The sequence below is a fragment of the Drosophila albomicans genome, chromosome 3 (assembly GCF_009650485.2).
Source record: "Drosophila albomicans strain 15112-1751.03 chromosome 3, ASM965048v2, whole genome shotgun sequence".
Taxonomy (NCBI): Eukaryota; Metazoa; Arthropoda; class Insecta; order Diptera; family Drosophilidae; genus Drosophila; species Drosophila albomicans.
The window spans coordinates 40,806,474-40,826,879 of NC_047629.2; the positions used below are offsets into that span (position 1 = coordinate 40,806,474).

General features: G+C 36.9%; 2 protein-coding genes across 6 annotated transcripts; both read left to right on the forward strand.

Annotated features, from left to right (window-relative positions):
- Nucleotides 1-1,425: 1,425 nt before the first annotated feature.
- On the forward strand, nucleotides 1,426-7,025 carry LOC117570697 (angiopoietin-4). Of its 2 annotated transcripts, none has more exons than XM_034252500.2 (5): nucleotides 1,426-1,694; nucleotides 1,826-1,986; nucleotides 4,018-4,229; nucleotides 4,396-4,657; nucleotides 6,003-7,025. In XM_034252500.2, exons 1-5 carry the CDS (start codon nucleotides 1,533-1,535, stop codon nucleotides 6,751-6,753), a joined length of 1,548 nt encoding a protein of 515 aa, XP_034108391.1. In that variant the 5' UTR covers nucleotides 1,426-1,532; the 3' UTR covers nucleotides 6,754-7,025. The 2 variants fall into 2 exon arrangements, with proteins under 2 accessions (XP_034108391.1, XP_034108392.1); XM_034252501.2 differs by having other exon boundaries at nucleotides 1,427-1,694; nucleotides 4,018-4,151.
- On the forward strand, nucleotides 6,957-19,991 carry LOC117570699 (lipase member H). Of its 4 annotated transcripts, XM_034252502.2 has the most exons (5): nucleotides 6,957-7,055; nucleotides 7,130-7,383; nucleotides 7,445-7,909; nucleotides 7,962-8,181; nucleotides 8,241-8,555. In XM_034252502.2, the coding sequence occupies exons 2-5, from the start codon at nucleotides 7,155-7,157 to the stop codon at nucleotides 8,314-8,316; spliced, it is 990 nt and encodes a 329-aa protein (XP_034108393.1). In that variant the 5' UTR covers nucleotides 6,957-7,055; nucleotides 7,130-7,154; the 3' UTR covers nucleotides 8,317-8,555. The 4 variants fall into 4 exon arrangements, 2 of the variants coding, with proteins under 2 accessions (XP_034108393.1, XP_051859790.1); XR_007954738.1 differs by lacking the exons at nucleotides 6,957-7,055; nucleotides 8,241-8,555 and adding an exon at nucleotides 19,902-19,920 and having other exon boundaries at nucleotides 7,122-7,383; nucleotides 7,966-8,181; XR_007954737.1 differs by lacking the exon at nucleotides 6,957-7,055 and having other exon boundaries at nucleotides 7,122-7,383; nucleotides 7,966-8,181; nucleotides 8,241-8,557.
- The last annotated feature ends 415 nt before the right edge of the window (nucleotides 19,992-20,406 follow it).

The window sequence follows — 20,406 nt, forward strand, 5'->3', positions numbered from 1 at the left end:
TGGTATATTTTGAATGCGGTACTATATCAATATACCAAATATACTATTTGGTATATTTTCAGTATTTTTGCAGTATATTCGGTATATTTTGAGAAAATTATCGCAAAATATATTTCTTTTATTCAAAATGGGTAGCGGGTATCTCACAGTCGAGTGCACTCGACTGTAGCTTTCTTACTTGTTTAATCGAAAAGTGGATTATTTCCATATTATTCCTTATAAGCAACGGCAAAAAAATAATTTCTTTGAATAACGTTAGAGTTAAGTTCATTTATTTGGTGTTAAATTTGAAATGTTGAATTCAATAAATTGTTGTTTTCTATGCCTCCAAATTACGTCGAATTGAAATGATTACTTAATTTTTCAATACTACGATACTCTTCTAAAAAGCCGCTTAACAACAGCGCGTTTGTTTGTTTTATTATTTTATTTATAGTACTTATAATCGTGCATATGCAATTGATTAGTAGCACGTTCATTGCTCACCGATTACGCTATAAATGCTGAAGCATTTGTATTACATTTTAATAATCTATTTTCTAGGGAAACCCTATCAGCGAAGATAGAAATGAGAACTGTATTTTTGCATGGCAAATGACAAACTGATGACTAGTTTGTCTTACTCTTCAGAAGAAGAATCAATTGCTCCGCCAAGGTTGTAAACAAATAGCAAATAAAAATGCGAACAGAAGCAATATATAAATTGTCATTACAAATTCCAGCCACAACTGTTTTAATCGAGTGAGTAATCGACAACAGAGAGTACACCGCACTTTGTCTGACACTTTATTTGGTAAAGCCCAAGGGAAACTCAAAGCTAGGCAGAGCGAAGAGCGAGTACTCGAACTCATATAAAGTATGAGTGCTTGTATGTAGATCACTTTGCATGTGACGTAGATATTGAGGCAGGTTTTCGAATACCTTTAAATGAATCGTGCTTTAGGCGAGCTCAAGTGCGCATATCACTTATGATTCGAGACGATTTTGTGGCGGATTTGTAAACTAAGAATCGACTTGAAAAACTTAAAAATTTAAGATGAAATCATGCGTTTAGAAGCTAGTGATAATTAAGTAAATAAACATGGAATTTAGTTTGTTTTGTGGCTATAAATTTCTATAATTATTTGGTGTGTAATTATTTACTAAACATTTCGTTGATTATGTTTAATTATATGCATCTAAAATGATTCATACACGAGCTCCCTTATCATCTTAAACCGTGTCGTGAGTGATTGACATCGTTGGCCAAAGCCCGGGGAATTTTTTCTCATTGACAAGGAAACGTGCCATGTAAACAAAAACTAAATAAAAGAGGCAAACCCAAACAGCACAAAAGACTGCGAGAGAAAGAGAGAGAGAGTGAGAAAGATTCCGTCGCTCTTTGGTTGTTGCTCATTCGCTAATCTCAGTTGGCGGCAAAGATCGATACCTCAGTCGCTTGGTGGAAGTCGCGTCGAACGGTCGAACGGCAAAGATCGTTCTAAGAATTCGCAATCAATCGAGAATCGAGTATTGAGTATTGAGTATCGAGTATGGGGGCAGCTTCAGTGCGTGTTTTGGGCGCATTTATTTGCGCCTTGATCTGTGTGAATCAGTTGGGTGTTTGGGCTTTAACTCCGGATAAAGATTCTACAGCAGCAGACCATTCAACGACACCGCCACCATGGAGATTTTATACGCGCGGAAGTCAACGAGTGCGTTAAGTATACGTTAAGTGAATTATGCAAATATCGAAATGAAATGTGCTGAATGCGGTTTCTATTTATGGACTGTCTGTTATTTAGTTGCGTGTGTGTTTAATTGCTTGTCTCTTTCTTGTGTGCAGTACAACACAGCAGAGAGTGGACGATCGGCGTCTGCCCCAACGATCAGCCCTCAGCTGCATAACGAGATCAAGGAGCTGATGACGAGTTTACACGATCGCGTCGGCATCTTGGCGACCCTGGATGAGGACCAACGCCATCGTCTGGAAGTCATCGATAAGAAGTGAGTTGAAGACAGACGCTTTGTTTTGTCTGTGTGGTTTTTTTTTTTTTGGTTTTTGGGCAAGGTGACGCCAGATCAGTTGAGATCAGAAGGCATAATGGAACTTTTGCCCATGACGAACAGGTTTTGCACGTACAGCAGCTAAAAGTATTTTGGAAAACCGGTAAAACAAACTACAACTAAAAGAGCAAAGAGATATCTTTAGGCTAAGCTTTTGTTTTCTGTTTGTGTTTGGCGATTACAATGCCAATTGATTACGTGAAGATGCGCAACGGGCAAGTCCAATTATACGGCAGGCAATGCCTCATTAGGTGGCGTGTATAACAAAAGTATCTACAAGATACACACACGCAGCATCTCTTTGCGCTAAATTATGGCACCTGTCTGTATCTTTATTTATTCACATTATTTACTTTTTTGGCAAACAAATGCTGCACACCTTATTTCTTTTTTTGTGGGTCGAGTATATATGTAGATCGCATAGCTGCTTTCGTTTTATGGAGAACAATTCTGCAAAATTTATTTGCCAATTTATTTCACTTGTGTATAGGCAAAGTTTAAACAATCTTCAAACAGGTTGAGAGCATATATACATAGAGTATAGAATACAAGTATAATTAATGATTCGCATAATGATTGTGAAATAAACACTGTTTGGTAGCTGAAATACTCTTCGCACATTTACGACTCGCGATTTTAATGGGTATTCAATGATATGCCAATTGACGTAGAAAATCTTTTTTATAAAATGTCATAATTTTATATGCATACATTGAGTCATTTTTTATGGTATATTGAAAGAGGTCAACATCTTCCTAAGTTAATGCGATGATATCACTTCATTTTACGCGAATCTTATTCTTCGCTTCTGGGGCTGCAAATATTTTCCAGCCTTCGCATTTCACGGCCTTAAAGTGGTTGCAGCTGAAATGATTCTTAAATTGATCTTGAATATGTGTTTACTATTGCTTTAATTAATAACGAATGTTTCAAATGGGTTTGAATCAATGTGCAGCTTGGAAATTTGAAATAGAAAACTGCTGTCGCTAACCCTGTTGAATTGTAAATAATGTATACGAAAAGTCAAACCAGATGACTTGAATGAATTTAATGAGATCAAAGAGCTATTCATTTTGATATGTTGCAGTGCCATTTCTTGGCATAAGTGAGGCATTTGTTTACTTACTTTTGATAAAGATTAAAGATAAATTGATAAGGAAATGAAAATTGAGTTTAAAGCTTGAGTTTAATTTAAAAGTTGAGATAATTAAAATTTCGATTCCTTGAAATTTAAATGAATAGTTTTATTTGGTTCTTTAGATTTTCAATTTAATTACCAATTATTCTTTTTAAATAAATATATTAAAGAAAAGAACCTATCGTTCTAACCAAAATAAAATTTTAGAATTTACTTAATTTTTTGCACTGAATTTTAGTGACTAACAAATTGTACATAACATATTTAAGATTATTGTGTACTAAAATTTGAATTAATCTATAATCTAGATTAATCGTTCCCCTATCCATATAATTAAAAATTTAATTTGAATTTGCCGCAAAAGAGTTTTATAGAAATATTTTATTTAATTTGAATTGTGTATTCATTATAGTTATTCAAGAAAATGATTTAAGGAATAATATTTTATATTGTTTATTTATTTGTTTGTGAGTTAGAATTAAATTGAAGAGTCAACCAAGTATAGAGCATAAGGAGCAGCTGAGTTCCTCAAACTTATCCAACTAATATTCCATCTATTAAATTTTAAGTACTACAAACTATTCATTTATGATATACACAATTTATCTTAATCAATACTTCACCAATTATTTCCCTGGAGTCTAAATCATTTTTCAACAGCTGCAGCTTGCGACACTCTTTAAAGTTTATTTTAGCCATGACATTCTCTCGCTGAGATTCCACTTGAATTCCTCAAATAACAATTGACAAAACGTTTGACAAAAAAACATTAGTAATTACCCGAAAGATGTCCATTGTGTTTATACAATTCTTTTGTGCTTACTTTTTGTTAGACTCGATCAGATGGTGGAGGCGAACACGGGACGTATGGAATCGTTGAAGGTGCAGCAGCTGAACTTCCAGCAGCGATTGGACAGCTTCGAACACATCCAGCGATTGACGCGCCACACACTCGATGAGCTGAAAGGTGAAACGGATTCGTACTTGGGATCACGTGTGGCAAGACAGTTGAGGCAAAAGCAAAAGAATCGTGCAAAGTTGACGGGTAAAAAAGCGAAGACAGAATTAAGTACTCGATGTTGTTGTCTCGCATATTTATTCGCATGATGTAATTGATGTTGTTTGCTTTAACTCGCTGTCTTTTTTTTTGCAATCAAAATAACACTTTAAAAGAATTCAACACTAAATGCAGCAATTTCTTCTATGCACAGATTTGTCTCGTCACCCGCGAGAAACGCCACAGCAATATCAACATCAACAGCAACAACAATTGCCACTGGGAACTGCGCGCGCAGTTCAACAAAATGTAGCCGACATTTTCAGCAATCAGTCTGTGGGACCTGCCATGAAATTCAACATCACTGATCTCGATGTGAATAGTCGCCTCGATGCCTTGGCCACATTCTTGGTTTCCTTGGCTTACAATGTGCAGGACACACGTATGGGAGTCAACAGATTGATCAAGGATACCAAGTGAGTCTAAGTTACAATTCACTTCATGAATATTCACAGCGATTAACTTAATCTTTGTAAGATAAATCTCTATAAGATGCAGATGTGAACTTTGAAATAGCAGTGCTCACAACTTACGCATTTAAATTGAACAAATACTATTAGAAACGCAACTTCGAGACAAAATTTAGTTTTAACTGCTTAAAGTATTTATTTTTTAGTAATTCATAATTGTTTTAATTTGGGGTAACTTCATTAAAACTTGGTAGTACTGAATGACGAGTTGAGAACGCAGTGAGTAGGTTTACAGTAATTTCCTCTACAGTAAAAACCCTTTTGGTTGAGTCATTTTTTGTCCGTCTTATTATAATACTATCATTAACCATACCTTATTCGAAATGCAACTATATAGAAATAGTCTCATAAGATGGAAATATTAGATAGAACACTCATCAATTTTAACTAGTTGCATATCAATTTGTTAATATAAGAAATACATTTGATTATTTACTTTTAATTAAAATTTAATTTGAATTTGCCGCAAAAGACTTTCAAAGAATGATTGTCATAGGAAAAGAGGAATTTCCCCATATCTAATGGAGGTGGTCGCTAAAAAAAAGTTTTACTATTTATTGTATTATGGCTTATCACTTCGAACTTTTCTTTAATTTTAGTTTATTAAATTTCTAAATCAATATTCCAGTTTACTGTTGGTTTACGATAAACCCTTTTTGTTGTGTAATAATTGCAACATTTTAGTGTAGTGAATCTTAAGATATTCGATAAGTCGTGCCACACTAACAATCAGAGTTTTGATGATCAATTCATTTGAAGGAGAATACGAACATAAGTTCAAATCAACAAGAGTTTTAGTAAAGTAGTAAAGGCATGTCATTGAAAGAGTGATTTTATATAAGTAGTTACGAGAGGGGAATTTAAAAAACCTTGCCTTATTGCATAATAAAGTAAACATAACTATGTTGTATATAAATTGCATTTACATTTATAGCATTTAGAATATGAGTTAAGTATTGATAGTTAATGAATACAATATAAATAAACTCTTTGCTCTTTAACTGACTGAATCATTTACTATCAGCACTCATAAATATTTTTTTTTTTCTGGACTTTGCTTTTATTTATTGAATCTTCTCTAGATTTTGAGACTAACAATAAGTTTACGAATCTTAACATTAAAATTTCATCATAAATATAAACTTGACTTTGTGCCAAGTTGATATTTTTAATAATAATAAATTCAATAACTTGCAAAATAAATAAATGAATTGTAGAATAAAATAAGAAACTTAAACACCACAAAACTAAATTATTAAACACGTTAAACAAATATAATTTTTGTTTTCAGCAACATCAAGCGTCGCTTGATACATCGTGGCAAGGGGCAAAACGCGCGCTTGCCACAGACATCAGCTGTGTTGCCTTCAGCCGATGAGACTGCAACGAGCTGTTTGCAATGGGATCTGGCAGTCAAGGGCATCATCAAGCTGCAGCTGACGCCCGAGAGCGAACCCTTCTACGTTCCCTGCGACAACGAAGGCTGGACTGTGATCCTCAATCGCTCCTCTGATGACGTGAGCTTCCAACGCGGTTGGCTGGATTACAAAGAAGGCTTTGGCAATCTGGCTGGCGACTTCTTCATAGGTCTGGACAAACTGCATGCGTTGACTTCTTCGGTGCTGCACGAGCTGCGCATTGAGCTGGAGGATTTCGATGGCAATGTTGCCCACGCTGGCTACGATGCCTTCGCCATCAGCGGCGAGCGCGAATTGTACTCGCTGCAGTTGCTGGGTCAGTTCATAACGGAGCTGCAACCTTCAGCTGGTGATTCACTCTCTTATCAGGCAGGTGCGAAGTTTAGCACCTTCGACAGCGACAACGATAATTGCCTCGAATGCAGTTGTGCTCAGCGTCACAAGGCCGCAGGTTGGTTTAACTCCTGCGCCACCAGCAATCTGTTTGGCATCTATCACCAACAGAATCCTAATGAAGCCGGCGAGACGGGCATCTTTTGGGACACGTTCCAGGGCAAAGAGACGTCGCTGCGTCGTGTCAAATTGCTCATACGCCCCGTGGGCCAGGACGAGGCCAGACGTTAGAGCTGCCTGCGTCGGCGTCGACGTCGACGTCGGCTGCCAACTGCCATCAGTCAGGGAATAACATATGTGTACTTGTATCGTGTAAACCTCAAAAACAGAAATTTGCTAACCCCAAAAGAAGCGTGAGCTTTGCATTTTTTGAGAGAAAAACTGTAGCGTTAAGTAACTTTTCTACTACTTTTCCCCCAGCACTGTAATATTTATGGAAAATTACCTAATACTCTTCTAGACGTTAATAAAGTGGCGCTGCATGTCGTGTATCGTTGTACAAATGCGTCAGTCTTCTAATGGTTGCCATTAAGGTAACGATTCATAGAACATCATGCAATCTTCCAGCTCGAACTTTAACTATTTAAACTGATTGCTTCAAGTGCAGCTTAGTTTATTCGATTCTGGCAAACATGGCTAAAATGTTTTACTGCTGGCTGCCTTTTCTGTGCCAACTCTGGACTCTACAAGCTTTAAGCCTGGACTCCTTAGTGGGTCAGAGCAGCATCTATTATCAGCAGGATGCATCGGAGCAGCTGCTGCAGCAAGTGGAGCAGCTGAAGAGCGGCGAGTCACTGCAGCTGATTGTGCACGGATTTCTAGCCTCGCGTAGTCACAGTTCGATTATGCCGCTGATAAATGGTAAGTGAAGAAGTGGAGAGAAAAGAGCAGCAAACGGGAGTCTTCCTCATCAATTTCTTAGCCTACACAGCTCAAGGATATGCGCATGTTTTGGTTGCCGACTGGTCGCCAGCTGCCAACTTGGATTATCCCAGCTCAAGGCGAGCTGTTTCGAAGGTTGCCTCGGTGCTGGCCAAGCAGCTTCAGCAGTTTCTGGCCAAGCACAGCGTGCCGTTGGATCAAGTTCACATTCTCGGTCACAGCTTGGGCGCACACATTGCCGGCTGCATTGGACAGCACTTTAATGGCTCGTTGGGGCGCATCACTGGTTTGGATCCGGCGCTGCCTTTGTTCACTTCGCATTCGGATGACAGTCTGCAGTCGAGTGCAGCGCGCTTTGTGGATGTCATACACACCGATTATCCGGTCTTTGGGGATCTGACACCGCGTGGCCACGTTGACTTTTATCCCAACTTTGGGCATACTCCGCAACCGGGTTGCGAGGAAGTCGATCTATTGACGGCCAGCAAACTGTTGCTGGAGGCTTGTAAGTGCTGCTTCATTTGTATTTCTTATGCTTTAGGCTCTGCTTCTTGCAGACAGCTGCAGTCACAATCGTGCCGTTCTGCTTTACGCGGAGTCTATTGGTTTGCCGAAGAGTTTTCCCAGCATTCCCTGCAGCTGGAAGTCAATCAGAGGCAGCAGAAGCTGCGCTGAAAAGTTGTCGGAGTTTAATTTAAACAGAACGGAGCTTGAGGCTGCCATTGGCAGCATGGACGACACGCAAGTGGTGTACATGGGCGAGCAGGTGGCACGCAGGTAATTTAAATATTCAACTGAAGTGAACGTGTTGCGATTTAAAATTTTTCGTTTATTAGCGCCACCTCTTATTATTATTTCGAAACTAATGCAGCGCCACCTTTTGGTCAAGGTGTGCGTGCCAAGTTTGCTTAAAACGAAACTTGGCGTGCATATTACAGCTGCTGTACTATAGATGGCGCTGTCATGGCAAGCAGCTTTGGCTTGACAACAACTGCGCGTGTGATTGCGAATAAAAGCTGATTGCTTTGTGAATGCGGGCTTTTTGAAATAAGTAATTTTTAAAGCGGATGAATAATTATTAATACAAATTAATAATAAATAACATTATTATACATTTTAATGTAATCATGTGGATAAATAATTGTATTATAATATACTATATATGGTAGTCAGTCAGATACTAAAATAAAACTCTTATTCCTCTTGCATTCTTCGTTGCGGTGTTACACAATCTTTAAGCCAAGCAAATAAATTTACAGTTTACATGGCAATGGCTGTGTTGTGTTGACCGCAAGCTCAATTTCTTCGTAGATTTAATTTGGCATCGGCATTTCAGTCGTAAATCACAGGAATTTTATGAATGAAGTTCAGCTGCAGTCGAAGCCACAGACTCTCTGACTCTGACTCTGAACCTGAATCTGAAGAAGGAAATGCAAATAGAGTAGAAAAGAGGAAAAGAGGTGCAGAGCAGAGAGCCTAAGGTTATTTATGAGCCAATAACTTAACAACAAAACGCTCATCTACATTTAATGGCGATAATTTTTGACGCAATTTGAGAAACAGACACAGCGGCGGTCTCATCGTCGATACTTGTCGCTCTTGTCTTCTCCTTGGTCTAAAAAGAAAGCAAGAAGCTAACCGCAGAAGATAACACAAAACACTTGACACCTTGCTGAGCCTCCAGGCAGAGTCTGGTTTCATATGGAGTAGAGGTGAGGAGAGCAAGACGACGACGACGACATCTGAGGCACCTGAGCACAAATAAAAGGCAGCAGCAGAAAGAGAGAGAAACAAATAAACGCAGCGATCGTAAATTTACAATAAAAAGAGTCAAAGCGTGGTTGGAGAGGAAAGGGGGAATCACTAAAAGGAGGGCAACATGCAGTAAATTTTAGGATTTCCAGATGGCAACAGCTGCTGAAGTTGGACTCGGAGTTGGAGTTGAAGACGGAGTTGAAGCTGCAGCTTCAATGGCATTCCTGCGATGCCTGTTGCGTGTTGTGTGGGTGGCAGAGTGTTGTTGTTGTTGTTGTTGTTGTTGTGGCAGATAGATAACATTCATGGCTGCACTCGTTGCGTTCTAATTCATTGCCTCACTTGACTGCTAGCATTGTATGAGCGAGTGTGTAGCAAAAATACAAAGCTAACTCGTTCCACAAATCGATTTCAGGCTTCATTAGCTCCACATAGCGCACAGGAAACTCCCGCACTTTGCACTCTGCTTTGCTTTTTCATTCTTCCCCCTTTTCCCTTCTCTATTTTCCATTCTCCAATTCATTCTTTGGCGCATGGCTTACTTGGTAAACAGAAATGCGTAAAACTATCGCCCGCTGTCCTCTGCTGACCCTAACTATTCCCTTTCCCCTCTCCTATTGATGCGCCATGCTCGACCAAGCAGCCACTGAGTTGTTGTTGTTGTTTTTGCTCCCATACGCGCACGTTCTCATTTTCCCTCATTTCCCTTCATTCGATTTCATTTCCATGTTCAAATTTTGTCGCTTTGCGTTTTTGTTTTTCCACCTTTTGTGAATTTGTGTCATGCGTCGGTTTTTCCTCATCGTTGGCTCGCTTTCTGTGTTGTACTGTTGTTCTGTTGTTTTTGTAACTTGGCTTTAATTTCTGTTGACTGAGAAAGGAAAACACACACAAAAAAAAACAAAAAAATGCTGTTGACTTTCTAGCATCATTGGAGCTGACGGGGAAGTTAGCTGCCTACCTTCAAAGTGTTCCGCTCCAATTCGCGTGATTTGGCCAAAGAATGCAATGCAATTGCTTTGATAATAGAACGAGCGAAGAAGAAGTCTGCAAATTCGCATGAATATCTGTATATGGATATAAGCTCAGATTACTGTTGTTTGCGGAAAAGTTAATATATGCTGATCATTTTGGAGATATCAAATAAATATGTAATGGTCTCTGTTTTGAGAGATAAACACGATAGAATTCGAGTAAGCAAATCATGTCATCAGAGCCAAGAAGAAAACTGCAGTTGGAATAAACAAAAATTAGAATAGAATAAATTCATAAATTAATAACATTGCAGATAAGGAGTCAAATAATAATTAACATAATTAATCAACAAAAATTGGAATAGAATAAAGTAAATATATAAAATATATTGAAATAATATATTAACTAAATTAAAAATATTCCAAAAACAAAATTTCATTTTATACCCGCTATTTTGTGTGTGCATGTAGCATATCAATATACCAAATATAAAACTTGGTATATTTTAAGTATTTTTATGGTACATTGATTTAATTTATTTTAAAATGAATACCGCACTATTTTGCTTTTATTCACAATGGGTATCGGGTATCTCACAGTCGAGTAGACTCGACTAACTCTTTCTTACATGTCCTTTTATTGTTATTGAACTAGATTTATGCTAACAAAATGATATGTTAGCCCCTAGCTTTATAGATGTATAGCTTTATAAATTTGGTCAGAAAAATTAAGCAGAAAATTGAGGAAAAAATTATACGACGACTTTCATTGGAAGACCTAAAGGACAACATCATTTAAAACTACTTTTATTTTTAAGTTACATAGTTAAGCCTATTTTCAAAGAATTTTTTAGAATTTCGTTAGCTAAGCTATGACTACTATCTGGACCGTATATCTCGAAATTTCTTTTTATACAAAAATATCAAAATTATAGAGCTAGACTAACAAATCTTTCAACTAAATTTCTTTTTTTAATATAATAAATAAATTTATGAAATATCTACAAATTAAAATGAATTCAAATAAAATATATTTTATGTTAAGTGAAGCAGAAAGCATTTCATTAGTGGAGTGATTCCTCCAGCTACTTGACTGCATTCCAACATACCTCAAACTCTGAAGAATATTCAAATTCTTCTGCGAAATGTAACTCGAAATTCTTTCTCCTTTGTGTGTTGATGTGTGTGTAAATAAATGAATGAAGTTCGTTTCTACCTGCCGTATCCTTGTGGCCTCCACACTCGTGCCTTGTACAAAATTATATAATTCTTCAACTGTTTTGACACATTTCTTAATGGCACTTCACACACGCACATTCATGTGTGTGTGTGTGAGTGTGTGGAGTAAAGCGAAGCATACGAAATGGAATGAATAAACGGTGAGGTAAAGCCAAGGAAGGAGACACACAAACGACAGGCGAGAGAAGAGAAATGATATTGTAATTGGCAATCGCTGTCGAGCATAAATCACATGCATAAATTCAACCTACGGACATTTTGAAGCGACACCAACGCGTTGCCTTCTACCTTCCTCTTTCCCCTCTCTTCTCCACCCTTTATTGCACTCACTCGGTTTGAACTCCCCCAACGTTGGTTGGTCGTTAGTTGAAGTCAATGTTGCTATCCAATTGGAAAAATTTTCATTAACTAATTGAACATTTTATGGCAGCGCAGGTCGCACAGTAATTCAGCCATGGACTCGAGTCGAGTCTGACTTCTGGACGAGTTGCTAGTTGGCACCAAAGCCAACAAGACAACAAAAACAACACACGAACAATGGCGCCAATATTGATGACAAACATAGACCGCGAAGAGCTCTCACTCCTCTACTCCCTCAACCCTCGACAGTTGTGCCTAATCTGCGGCAGGCAACAAAAAAACACAAAGTCAGGACATGAAAGGACGTTGGCCCAAATGAATAAACACACACACACGGAACACATACTCAGTGTGTGTGTGGCTTTAATAATTTACGAGGACACGCTGCGGTCTTCCCTGAATACACAAGTAATGCTGGAAATTTGCATAACTGTCTGACAGCGTGTCCGCCATGGCGGCGGATATTAAACATTAGCGCGTGCTGGACACAACAATAACTTTGGCTGGCTGGCTGGCGAGAAACCCCAAAAATAATTAAGGTGAAAATTGCTGTCGACACGCAAACTGTAAAGCCAAAAAAAACCGAGCTCGGAACTTGGAATTCTTTATGAGAAATGACCAGAAAGAAAAGAGCAACAGAAGCAGCTGATAAAGAGCAGAGAGACATCGAGAGCAGAGACTGACTCTGACCAAACGATTGCGATGACTAATGAAACCTATTAGCCCTGTGACAGATGAGAGTCTCTCTGTCTCCGTCTCAGTCGCTGTCTCAGTTTGAATCTCAGCCGCAGCTTGACTTGGATCCGATGATGGATAAGCTCATTAAGTTGAGCTCCAGACGAAGGCGACAAGATTGCGCGGCACTCGCCTTTGGATACGCTCGGAGGGAAGCTGTACAGTAGCTGCCCCCGATGAAGTTGACGAGGTCGCCTACGCCACCAAGCGGCACCATCTATGACAATTCTCCCCACCTCACATATCTTTGCTGACCCCTGGCCTGGCATTTAATTGAAGCTTGTTGGTGGCCCGTTTCGCTCCGCTGACATTTTGAGCTGCTGCTTATCGTTAATAAAATATTTTCAACTATTTCGAGCAGCCGCGCAGCCAATTACTGCAACTGATATCCTTATCTTTTGGAGGAGGCACCCTTAATGCTCATTTGTTGCTTTCAAATGTCTTCGAATTCCATTTGTTTAGTCAAGCACTGATTCTTCACATATCTCAGAACTCAGAGCTTTAACATCTGACCCAAGTTAATTGAGCATAATCTGACGGATCATCCTAATAGTATTCCATCAATCATAGAAGCTTCATTTTGGCCAACTGAGATCATTCGTCCATAGGGGAATTCTAATGTTGAACGAGTCAAAAACTTATTGGTGCTTAGCTAAATTCATTTTTGGCAAGCAAAATATAGAAAATTCAAGAATAAATAATGGAAAAACTATTCGATTTATTTAGATAAGCAAACCTTTTTAACACTTTTATTATTATGTAAATTTCCATTAAATAAATTCAATAAAAAACTCCCACAGTTTTTGAATGGTAATCTAATCTTCGAAAAATATCAATTCTAATATAATATAAATCAGTGGAATCATTTTTATTACCAATAATAATTGAATTCGATTTCAGATAAACAAACCTTTTTAATAAATAAACAAAAAGAACTGGGCATCTTCGACCCTATGAAGTATATACAAGTATATTCTTGATCAGCGAGAACGCCGAGACGATTTGGCCATGTCTATCCGTCCGTATGAACTCCTAGATATCGGAGACTATAAGAGATAGAGCTATAATGTTTCTAAATACTGTAGAAAAAAAGTCGATTTCGATCAAATAAATATTGTATAAGTTATTCAAGAAATACTTTTGTATGAAAAAATCGCATATTTATGTATTTGTTTTGATTGACAATGTAGAACTCTGTCAATATACCAAATTTAGCTTTTGGTATTTATTTAGTATTTTTTCTTAGGTATATTTTAAAACTAATATCGCACTGTTTTACTTTTAATCAAAATCGGTAGCGGGTATCTCGCAGTCGAGCACACTCGACTGTAGCTTTCTTACATTTTATTACACATATTAATTTTATGCGATGTCTGTAGATAGGCAAATGTAGTTTTATATCAAGGGAATAATTGTTATTGGCAATTATGTTCGACCTCTATAGATAAGCAAACCTTTGCAATAAGTTCAATCACTTCATAATTGTGCGTAAATTTCCTTGTCCAGATTATAAAATATATACAAACCTTTTGGAAACATTTTTACTCTAAAAGTTCAATTCTCTATTGATTCTTATTTCAGTTATTTTTCATACCGAAAATGGTTTAATTTAAGTTACGATGAAAAAAAGATGAAAGTTCATATCATAACTTTAAACTTTTTAATTTTTACGTTAACTTTTATTCTGCCAAATTTTTAGCAACATTGAATTTCATTAAATATACAAAAAAATCAGTTACCAAATATAATGTATATAAATATATTATTAAGTTCATTATTTGACTTTAATAAAATTCTATAATATTTATATAGTGTGTATTTATATTTATACGAGTATAGAACGTCAATGATACATATATTATGAAATATTCTAGAATTTTTAACGTAATTCGTTAGAAAATTGTTACAAAAGAAAACGAAATAATTTCCCATATTTGCAGCCATAAAAGAAGCTCACCCAAAATGTCGTATTTCGAATGAATCGTCGTCGTTTTTATGGTATCACTGTTGAGGATACCCCTTTAGTGAGTTGAGTGAGAGCGGAACTGCAGTCGTGATAAGGAGAGTGATGAAATGCTTTTGTCACCTTATAAGGAAATGCTGGTAAGCTTATCATATCAACGTGGGAATCTAATCTAAATTCAGAATTCAATCGAATTTGAAGTTGATTTCGCACGAGTTCTGCGTCGAGTTGAAACGCGTCACGTTTATCACGAATAAAGTTTTCCAACCTGCCATAAAATCGATAGACAATGGAATGGAAATTTTTTTGTCCCATTCGCATTTCTAGTTAACTGAGCAACGCATAAATTGTTGTTCTTCTCGAATTAATAATTTTTTTCTTTCGGTTTTTTTTTTTCTTTTTGGTTTTTTTGGTGTCAGTGTCAACTGTTGTTTGATTTTGTGGGTTTGGCAAAGCGATTTCGTTATTATTTTTTGTTTCAGCCGTTTTATGATTTAATTACATGAAAAATCATATTATTATTATATGATACAAATGTATTGTTTAGTGCAATTATCGTCGTCAGAGTCTTTATAATGTGTCTTGCTTTTATGGCTGAAATCGCGTCAAGGAGATTTCACAAGCGTGTTAAAGCCTTATGGGGGGGTTGTTAATCTAATTAATAACACACACATTCGATGGGTGTTGCTCTTGCTTTAAGATGGAAATAGAGATGATGATGATTATGATGGGGTGTAGGTGGCATTGGCTTTCTCCATACGGCTGCCCACACAGTTGGCATTAATTAATTATGTAGCAACAAAAAATTAATTTCATTTCAATTGTGCGTCTCGCAGGCGCAATGCGCATCTATCTCAACATCATTAGCAGCTGCTCTGCGAAGAGACCCAAAAAAAAACTGAGACAGAAAAAAAAACCCGCTGAGTAAGCAATGATTGCTTGATCGTTTTTTGCCCCGCATCCTCGAGCTTCAAACTTCGAGCTGCGAGCTCCAGCCGCCACGTCCACTCAAGTGTCATATTCGAGTGGGCTCGAAGGTGATTAACGCGATCATAGAAATGATGTTTTCAAAATGTATATTAAAGATGCGCGATTCAATGAGATGAGAGTAACAGAGTGTGTGTGTGTGTGTGTATGGCCAACAACAAAAAGCGCGTAAGTGTGTCGGATATTCTTCGTCTTCGCCTGCGGTTCACGATGCTAACAACACCTGAAGTGGCCCCTACAAACGATCGCGAACACAAACGCAAACGCGATCGCCCCGATGATGATCTACCAAAAACTGTGATCGCCTATGTCTATGATCATGACTCTTTCTTTCTCCAATTGCGCACGCGCTAAATGTCAAAACTAGACTATTATGAGACACCGCAGTGTAAATACTCTTTAATTGGTCTAATTTATTTTTTGAAAAACAGACATAATAATTATTGATGTGTATATTAAATAAATTCATTAGCCTACTTTTACTTGTGAACTAGAATTGATCGAATAATCACAATATTCAAATTTAAAAATAAATATATATTTTAATTATGCGTTTTTTTTTATTTCTTATGATTTGCAATATTCTTCTGCAATATTCTAGTTTAAAAACAAGTAAGAAAACTACAGTCGAATACACCGCAAATATACTAAAAATATAAAAAAGTATATTTTAAATATATTGATACAGTGATACATTAAATATATACCATAGAGTGGAAAATATACCAAATAGTCAACCAAAATCTACAAAATTAAAAATAAAAATACTGCAAAATATACAAAAGTCTGTTTCAGATGTATTGATACAGTACTACATCATAAATATACCATAGAGTGAGAAAGAAGTACATCAAAAATAATAAAAATATACCAAAGTCTATTTTAGGTATATTGATACTGTACTACATTCGAAATATACTATAGGGTTAAAAATTATACCAGATTGTCAGTCAATATTTACAAATTTGACGCATTCTGGTTGTCGCTTTAAGTGCTTTGGACTTTTTTTTCTTATGGATTGCATATTTATCTCTTGTTTGTAGATTATAAAATTCATTTTGAAAAGTACGATATTCGACAATTGAATTTGATTTCATATAAAAAATAATTGCACTACTCTTAATGTCATTGTAATTATTTTGTATGTCACTTAGATTGTCTATAAAAGTGCTTCAACAAAAATTGATAAAACTTTATTTTCACACTCTCTAATGAATTTCTTTTCATATAAAAAATAATTGCACTATTCTTAATGTCATCATAATTATTTTGTGTGTCTTTTAGAAGTGCTTCAATAAAAATTGATGAAACTTTATTTTCTCTCTCTCTAATTGAATTTATTTTGATATAACAAATAATTGCACTACTCATATTTGTTTTGTATGTCACTTCGATTGTCTATAAAAGTGCTTCAACAAAAATTGATAAAACTTTATTTTCGCATTCTCCAATTATCTATATTCTTTATTAAATAGTTTACTTTCTTTTCTTAGCCTTTATTGCAGTTTTTAAATTTCTTATCTGCAATCCTTAACAATGCTGTTGTGATTTCACGCGATATCCATAAATTCATTTATTTATTAAACTAGTTTTATTGGAGTATCTAACCGCATCGATGCGAATTTCTAATTGTTATCTTTTTGTCTTGCACAATCTTATCAACCAATTAATTTCTTTGATTCGCAAGCGAATATTTACTATGATTTATAGAGTATTTGAGATACTAAGGCCGCCTGTTGTTTTGGCTGTTGATGCTTGGTGTTTTGGTGTTTGATATGTTTGGTTTGCTGCTGCTCTCGCTGTGACTTCGACTTCGACTGCGATTGAGACTGGGGCATGGGCACGCCCTCAGCGGCATGCCGCCCACTGCAACATGTCGAATCATTCATTGCATTGCGCATAGAATGTGGGCTGTCTCTCTCTCTCACTCTGAGCAGCAGCAATCCGTAAGCCCAAAAGCCCGTAAGTCGTAAGTCGTAAGCTGGGCCTTCGAGGTGTTGAAAATAGCAGCCGAGACTTTTTGAGCGTTTTGTGTGCATTTGTAATTGTTAAAAGGCTCTGCCCGTTGCTCGCTGCTCGTTGCTTGTTGCTCTGTCGCTGTCATTATTTTCTGTAACATTTAGCAAAATCATTAATAATTGTTGTTGTTGTTATTGTTGTTGTTGAGGCTGCGACACAGATACGCACTTAAAAATTGTCAGACGATGTCGAGACTGAGACATCGCAGTTTTTATACCCGCTACCCATAGGGTAGAAGGGTATTATAACTTTGTGCCGGCAGGAAATGTATGTAACAGGTAGAAGGAGGCATCTCCGACCCTATAAAGTATATATATTCTTGATCAGCGTCAACAGCCGAGACGATATAGCCATGTCCGTCTGTCCGTCTGTCCGTCTGTGTGTCTGTCCGTCCGTCCGTATGAACACCTAGATCTCAGAGACTCTATCTCTTATAGTCTCTGAGATCTAGGTGTTCATACGGACGGACGGACAGACACACAGACGGACAGACGGACAGACGGACATGGCTATATCGTCTCGGCTGTTGACGCTGATCAAGAATATATATACTTTATAGGGTCGGAGATGCCTCCTTCTACCTGTTACATACATTTCCTGCCGGCTATAATTTTTTTTCGACAGCATTTGTTATGTTTGCACGCAGATCAAGTTTGTTTCAAATTTTTGCCACGCCCACTTCCGCCCCCTCAAATCAAAAAAATCGAATAACAAGCGTAATTGTAAAGCTAGAATTGCGAATTTTGGTATATATAATAATAACTATAGCATTTATGATTGCTGAAAATTTGGTTGCGATCAGATAAAAATTGTAGAAGTTATTAAAGAAATAGTTTTGTATGGGCAAAAACGCTTTCTATGTATGTGTTGTATGTATGCGTATACGTATACATGCTCGCCTCTATATTTGTATCTGTATGCAAGAGGCACTGCGATAGCTCCATTGGTAGAGTGCAAGCATATTACTGTTGCGGTAGTCGAGGGACTCGGGTTCGAGCCCGCTCGGGGAACAAAAAAATTTTTTTTTTTTTTTATCGTATTTACAACAATTATAAATCAAAATTGTGGATTTTATTAAAGAAATATTTTGTATGAGCAAAACCGCCTGCTATGTATGTATTGTATTTATGCGTATACGTATATACATGCTCATCTATATTAGCATCTGTATGCATAGGGGTTCTTAAGCAATGCGATAGCTCAGGTGGTAGAGTGCAAGCCGCGCATGTTGTGGTGCCCGGGTTCGAACCAGCTCGAAGTACAAACTTTTTTTTTTTTAACCACCCGGTCGGTGGAGCTCGAGTTCAAATCCCGATCGAAAATACATGCATATTTATTTTTAATATTTTGAGATTATTACCGTAATATTTTGCTTTTATTCAAAATGGGTAGCGGGTATTTCACAGTCGAGCACACTCGACTGTAGCTTTCTTACTTGTTTAGTGTTAACTTGATTAGCATTCGCATAAATTTCGATTGTTGATTGTTGACTTTGCGCCGAGTTGCATCTTTGGCATTTGCATAGAATGCACATTTGACTGCAATTTGGGTTAATATTCAATGGAGCTACAATTTATCTAAAGATCTAGCTTAAGTTAAAAAAGATTCTCTTCGGTGTGGCCTCAACTCAACTAAATCCACAGAGAATTCAATTAAAAAGCGTTATGCAAACAAATGAATCGATTCGTTTCTGTTTCGATTTATTCCCTAGAAGATAAACAAACGATTCTAAGTAAAATCAGAGACAGAGAGATAGAGATAGAGCAGACAATACAAATTGCCGCGTAATCTTCAAGTGCGAGGGCGACAATAAAGCGACATTCAAAATAAAGAAGAGAAACAATTTTTGAATACGAAAATCTTGTCGTTGTCCTTTCGCTTTATCAACAAGTGTGCCGCCAAGTGGAATCAATCAAGTGGACCCAAACAGAGAGAGAGAAAGAGACTTTTGAGTATTCCTCGGAGAATCGGAGAATTTTCGGCAGCGTTTGTTGCCCACTCTCGAAGCGTGACAATATTTTGGCCACAGTTTCAACCGAAATTGGTTTAAGGAAGAGCAGAGAAGGGAACGGAGAGGGGAAGGGGGACAAGCAACAGGAGTCTCGGGACAGTCTCAACTGATGCGAGGTAATTAATCATGCGAGTTGAACGATAAGGTCGCAACTGCAACTCAGCTCAGTTGCAATACATTCAATCCATTCTTATAAAAGACAACAGGTACTTTGTCCCCTAAGGGGGTGAGAAACACACAGAGTATACACACATATGTATGTGTGTGCGTGTGTGGGGGATCAACAGGGACCAAAAGGGTAGCATCAATAAATCCAACGCTGATATCGTAATGAGAAAATCACTGAACGGACAGTCGAGAGAGATGCTTGCGGGTGTGGATTACATGGAATTTAAATATTTATTGTGAGTTTGTATCAATTTGACATAAAAGCGCCAATATTGATACATTACAGATCGTCGGGGGAGCAGGAAGAGTGCAACAGATTAAATCAAAATGAATAATGAAGCTACGGACTTAAGCGGGGAGAGTTACTTTGTGAAGGAAGAATGTTTTATAATATACTTTAAAATAATGTATATCTACAAAATTTACTTAATTTCTTCATTAGTTTTACTTTGTTAATGCAATAGGAATATGTTCGTATAATTTAAGTAAATAAACTCTTCTTTTTAGTAAGGTATTTTTGCTATCTTCTGTTTTATTTTTAATGTTACTTAATAAGTTTCTTTGTGTCATATAAATATTTTATGCAATTTAAAGAAATATACTCTACTTTAGTTAAATAAATTAAGTTCACTTTTTATAATTTTCATTTTTTTCTGTTTTCGAAAAGCTCTTAAATAAAAATCATCACCAATTGTTTCATTTTAATTTCCTATTTTATTAATTTTATGTATGTATATACATTATGGGACTTTACGTGTAGAATGTTTTAGAATATAATATAAAACGTCTTT

Excerpts from the sequence above, each read along its gene's own strand:
- LOC117570699 (XM_034252502.2), top strand. The coding sequence starts at position 7,155 with ATGGCTAAAATGTTTTACTGCTGGCTGCCTTTTCTGTGCCAACTCTGG. Across the intron at positions 7,384-7,444 it reads GATTATGCCGCTGATAAATG|CCTACACAGCTCAAGGATAT; the intron begins GTAAGTGAAGAA and ends TCAATTTCTTAG. Across the intron at positions 8,182-8,240 it reads GGCGAGCAGGTGGCACGCAG|CGCCACCTCTTATTATTATT; the intron begins GTAATTTAAATA and ends TTCGTTTATTAG.
- LOC117570697 (XM_034252500.2), top strand. The coding sequence starts at position 1,533 with ATGGGGGCAGCTTCAGTGCGTGTTTTGGGCGCATTTATTTGCGCCTTG. Across the intron at positions 1,987-4,017 it reads CTGGAAGTCATCGATAAGAA|ACTCGATCAGATGGTGGAGG; the intron begins GTGAGTTGAAGA and ends ACTTTTTGTTAG. Across the intron at positions 4,658-6,002 it reads AGATTGATCAAGGATACCAA|CAACATCAAGCGTCGCTTGA; the intron begins GTGAGTCTAAGT and ends TTTTGTTTTCAG.